Raw genomic sequence first — 5947 nt, forward strand, 5'->3', positions numbered from 1 at the left:
GCCAATGAGGGACAGACAGCGAGATGATTCTCGCCAAGGCCCTCCCCGTGTGGGAGGAGATATATCCCTGAGCAGACTCATTTGTCGTTGTTGTTGGCGCTGGGAGATCTGGAGTACTTGAGTGGTTACAAGTTGGTTGACGGTGGTTGGGCTGGAGAGTGAGTGAACCAGCCTGTTCGTGGAGCCTTGGTGGGTCCCGCCCGCGACTCTGATCTCTGCCCCGGAGCTCTGATTGCTCCAGGCGGCTGCCGCCACGAGCCACGAGTCTCACTCGTGCGGCTGGGACCTTCGATGACCCACAGGTGCCCATCTGAACTCTGACCCCCAGCTCGTCTCTCTCATGGGCTGGAGGGTCCAATAAAAACTCCGGGGTTTCTTTTCTTTTTGTGTGTGTGACTGCGTGTGGGCCCGTCTATAAGTAGAATTGAGTAAGTGCTTTGAATCATTGTAAATTCCTGCTCTGCATATTCGCTTCAAGTCTTGCATCCTTGTCTTTTATTAAAAAATAAATTATTAGAAATGTTCCCAGCTCGTTTCCGTCCTTTCTTTATTTGGTCCATAATGGTCCGGGTCTGAGTTCAGACGGGGTTTCATCCCCAATAATCCGTTAATCCTAGCCGGCACGGCTTTGGCAGTTTCCGCTCAGCTGCAACCGAACCGGAGTTGGTCGTCGGTAGTTGGAACTCCACCGCAGTCGGTAGAGTAACCCGGTTCGAGAAAGACGTGCCGAGGGCGTGAATCCCCGGTAGCAAAGACTGCGTGGTTATTTAGGTATATTGGGATCTAGACAATTAACCCTATGCCACGCGGTCAATATATTGGCGTTTCACGGTAAATTAATCGACCTGCCGGCTTCAAAGTAATCCGGAGCGATGGCCTATAATTCCGGGGAGGCCGGTGGGAGACTGCGTAAACTTCCCCACCTCGCCGTCGTTCTCGCCACCGACCCCCGGCCCACAACAATATGTATATGTATATGTATATGTATATATAAATATATATATATATATATATGCACACACACACACACACACACACACACACACACACACACACACACACACACACACACACACACACACACACACACACACACACACACACACACACACCCTACTACTCGTGGATGGTACATTCTTGAAAAATTCTGCGAATGGCAGGGCATTGTTTCAATGGAAAAAGGGGGGATATGTTCCATCAGGTTCCCGATTCATGAGGGGAAAACAAAATTTCCGTGAAAAACCGTGAATCCGCACATGAAAAGCCTGCGAAAACGCCCACAAAAGCGTGAAAAAACTGCGAATACGCCCACGGAAAACCGTGAAAACACGAATAAAACCCCCGCAAATATGTGAAGCACAGGGCTGTGGATATCAAAGCAGGTCGCATTTTATAAACTGCATACACGGGGTTCGCAAGTAGCGAACCGACGAATAGTTGGGTCCGACAGTACTGTACTTAGAAAATAATTGCAAATCGTATTGCATTTCAATAAATACCTTTCGGCGTTGTCATTTGCTTGTTTCAATGCACATTTATTCACTGGAGATGTTTATGTTGGGAAATATCCCAATATGTCATTTTTTTGTTTGCTTTAACTTCCTTTCGAAGCCTATGGTTTGTAGCACTCTCTTGAGACTTTTGATTTATTGTGATGATCAGTATTATGTTGACTTGTGCACAGACCATATTGTTGCATAAACACTGCTCTCAAAATAATATTTTCAATATTGCAATACTTGAAGTGTTGGCACAATTTGCAATTTGTAAACTTGTTTCTGTTCACAGGAGAGATTTTTCAAATCTTTCATGGAGTGTGGGAGACGATGTTAAGTCCACTGTATGAAAATTCGTATGTATTTCTCAAATCTCATCTTGCTATTGTACAAGTTTATATTGCAGTTTGCAATCATGCACACTTGATGGCTGTCACTGTTTTCAAATGACTGAAATGGAAATGGATTCACCCAGTCTGCTTTATGGAATCTTTTTTTTTCGGTTAAGTCAAGTTTTGCCCAAACAAATTTTGTGAAGGGTTGATCTTGACATTATATGATATTCAGGTTTGCCTTGCATTTTGTTTTTCAGAGAAACAGGAGACTAATAAGATTTGGTTAATTATTGATTTCTGGAACAATTCACATTATTTGACTTTTTCATGAAATCTGCTTCTGACTGCTTGTTATGGGAGCTGGTGAAATTGTGTATAGAACATCGAGTCCTTTTAAATGTCGTAGAGAGAAGAACCAGAAACAGGATAACATCCAGGATGTAGTTTATTCATCATTTCTAGATGGGATTGTTGTTATTATTTTCATTGTTATTATTAATTATTATTATTACCTCCACCACCGAAGGTGGAAGGAGGTTATGCTTTCACCCCTTTGTCTCTCTGTCTGTCTGTTTATGTGCAGGATATCTCAAAAAGTTGTCGATGGATACAGATGAAATTTGGTGGACAGGTTGGGTGTGTGACAAGGCCAAACTGATTAGATTTTGGTGAAGATCCGGTTCCAGCTACGATAATTTTTAAAGTGATTCTTTATCATTGAGAGATAGGGCCAAAAACAATATGTAGCACATATCTCAAAAAGTTGTGGACGGATTCGGACGAAACTTGGTGGACACTTTGGGTGTGTGACGAGGAAGAATTGATTCAATTTTGGTGAAGATCCGAATCTGGATCTGATAATTTTTGAAGTGATTCTTCACCATTGAGAGATGTAGCTAAACTGATATATAGCACAATATCTCAAAAAATTGTGGGCGAATTTGGATGAAACTTGATGGACAAGTTGGGTGTGTGACACATTTATTCGATTTTGGTGAAGATCCGAATCCCGATCGGCATATGAGAATGTTTTATTTATTTATTTATTTAAAGTGATTCTTCACCGTTGAGAGATGAGGTCAAAATGATGTATAGCATATTTCAAAAATATATTGAGGCCGATATGTTCTCGTGTATCAGGCAATGTGTGGCAGAGGTATGCGCTCTACTGAGTGCCCTTCCAGTTATTATTGTGTGTTAGAATTTACGATGGGTATGTATATTTGCACACAGACTGGAGACTCGTGGAAGAATAGACTAACCGAGGGAAAATGGGGAATGCGCTGAACAAGATACACACAAGGAGGTGAAAGGATGGCACAATAGAAATGGGAGAAATCATAAGATGGCTGTGGGCAGCAAGTTTGAATGTCAAGAGGGAAGAGCATGAGTGAACTTACTCATGAAGACAGTTTTACAATTCCACAGACTAGAGAAGAGGAGGGCAGAATAATAGAGGTGGGTGTCGAACTTGGATTTGGGGATGATTAACAATACAAGGGTTTTTTTTAATTAAGATTCAGGCAGTAGCTCTCAGACCTGGAAAAGAGCAGAGAAAGAGATGTAGACAGCGCAGATATAGAACATGTGGAGGTACTCGCTATTACCTTCAGAAAATGATTTTCGTTGTGCAGATCACCAATCTGGATGAAATTTGGCATACTTAAAGAATTTTAGACGCTGAGTCCAAATCCACTTGTTTCCATGTCGAGGATGTGACACAATTGGTCATTTTTGGCAATTAAAGATACACCGAACATTAAAGCACGATTTTGACACAGAAATGAAGAATCAAGGTTAAACTGATATGTAGGTCAAAGAAAACTCTTGTGAGGTCTTAAAATGATACAATATGTTTATACAGAGCCCTATTCACTGTTATTAAAGATGTTTATAATTAAAGGTCGTAAACCGAAGCAGTTACATATTTTTACCGGCTGAAAACGTCTGGAACGACCAGACAGGTCTTTGAGTTGACCAAGGCAACTTTTTGCTGAAAAGGCAGCCACACTGGCTATTACAGGAAGTTAGTTACATTGACTATTAAAGACAGTTACAGCGCCTATTAAAGACAGTTACATTGGCTCTTACGGATTAAATCAAAAACAAAGACTGCGCGACTCAGCCTGATGAAAAGTAGAACCGCCACAAGAGGATTACTGTCTTAGAACTCCAGTATTTCTTGCTCTGAAGCAGTTGCTGAACTGGGCTCTTGACTGCTGTTATTACAAAACTCAAGTCCACTATTACATGCTAACCAACCTGAATACTACTGTGTAGTAGATCACCACAGCAAAAGCAGTGTGACACCCGCATTCACAGTTTGTCGTCGGAATCATTGTCAGTTCTGCTTTCATCATCCATAAGTTCTATTTCTGCATGGGTCTGTTCATCGTTGGCGCAGTTTTGACACCCACAGTACTCTGTGCAGGACAGTTCTTTTGACCGGCAAGAACACTGGTTGGTCTCGCATTTCGTCTTCTTGCAATTACATTTCGTCGCCTCTAACAGTTCCTTCGGCGCTGGTGGTTTGTTCAGCCAGTGAACAGTCAGTGCTCCGTTGCGTTCCACCCATCCGTGAAATGTAGGAGAAGGGGCTTCTATAAACCTCTCAGTCGCGCGGTGGTGGATCGCAGACTGATCGTTCACTCTTTTGCAATGCAGCATCAGAGCGTCGCATGTAGGCGGCAACTTCTGTTCTCCCAGCGACTGGCTGCAGAATAGCTTGTAGCGAGCCTCATCCACACTCTTCATGGTCGGCTGATTGTACATGGCGCAGACGAACTGTTCCAGGTCGTGAATGATATTCTGATCTAGCGTGAATTCTCGACCAATGCTCCCGAAACAGGTGATGAGATGGGGACTCTTCATCATCAAGTCAAATGGCCTTGTTTTGCCCTTACCATGGAATGCACCGGTGGTATCACTTCCCGTGAAATTGTGCAAACCTATCAACGCATCGCAGACAGAACTTTCCAGGGCATTAGTCAGCTTCCTAATGTCAACGACGATAATGTCCTTGGGACTCCTGTGACCAGATGGAAATTTCGTGCCCGAATCGACTTCGAGTGAGCCAACGCCAACACAAACACATCGGTGTCGAAACTCTCTATGCGCACCGACTCTTCATTCTGTCCCACGTGAGCGGCATGTAGCAGGAGCTTCGTGTCAGCTTCCTCATGGTCACATTCAAGTTCAGGTACTGACAACACAGTCATAACACCATTCGATGCCTTGATTTTCTCACATTTGCCGGCATGACTGACGTACAACAGCATGTCACCCAGTTTTGATGGAGAGATGCTTCTCGTCCACGATTCGACGATGAACTCTATCAACGCCTCCTTGTTGGCTCCGCTCAGGAGATAATTGGCCCACTGTTTTGGAAGGGCTTGATCACATCTGTAGATGGTTCGTACCTGAAGATCGCCCACCCTGCCCGCTCGTCTGGCGTGCTCCAGACACTTGATGCTGATACTTGGGTAAGTATCAAACACCACGTCCAGTCTCGAAGATTGGTTATGTCGTGCTTTGGCCACTACAATGTTCAGCACCATCTCTTCCAGTTTGCTGAAAGTGTTAGGCAGTGAACCAGCCTTTATCGGCTGAATAACGGCCATTCCATCCACAATTGTTGCACCTTGGATAGGCCGAGCGTCCACACGGCAATCAGGCCACAGTTTCAGTATATAGTTGCGGAGTTTGGCTTTGTCCGTCTTAGCAATCGAACCATCACCGGATGCCAGCGGGAAAGATATGTTTGCCAGTGGGTATGCGAGCAGATCGTGGAGTGTTACATTGCTTTACTCACCAATCAACAGCAGTCGTGTGAAAAGACGACGTTCATTCGCAATTTCAACCTTCGGCGTCTGCTGGTGGGGAGTCGCCGACTTGCCTCATGCCTTGGAGAAAGTTTCCAATTTGGTCTTCGAAATCGGACTGAAGAATGGGACCTCACCCGGAGAAGCCGATCATGCATGAATTGCACGACAGCATTCTCTCCCTTGACATACGTGTTCATCAAGTCTGCAGAAGTGGTTGGCGGTGCGATGACACCTGAACTAATATTGATGAGTTCAAAGTGAGTGCTGGAGAAAGGGTTAATCATTTGAAGTA

At 44.1% G+C, this 5947-nt stretch overlaps 1 protein-coding gene across 1 annotated transcript in view; it reads left to right on the plus strand.

The window, feature by feature from the left end:
* The first annotated feature begins 872 nt into the window (after positions 1–872).
* LOC147024728 (uncharacterized) overlaps positions 873–5947 on the plus strand; it is a 28230-nt gene continuing 23155 nt past the window's right edge. Inside the window, exons 1-2 of the mRNA XM_085887042.1 lie at positions 873–897; positions 1789–1852. Coding sequence (XP_085743168.1) covers positions 873–897; positions 1789–1852 — 89 coding nt within the window. The remainder of the gene's footprint in view (positions 898–1788; positions 1853–5947) is intronic.

This window comes from Eptatretus burgeri, chromosome 6 (assembly GCF_056783735.1).
Source record: "Eptatretus burgeri isolate ZD-2024b chromosome 6, Ebu_testis_v1, whole genome shotgun sequence".
NCBI classification, from domain to species: Eukaryota; Metazoa; Chordata; class Myxini; order Myxiniformes; family Myxinidae; genus Eptatretus; species Eptatretus burgeri.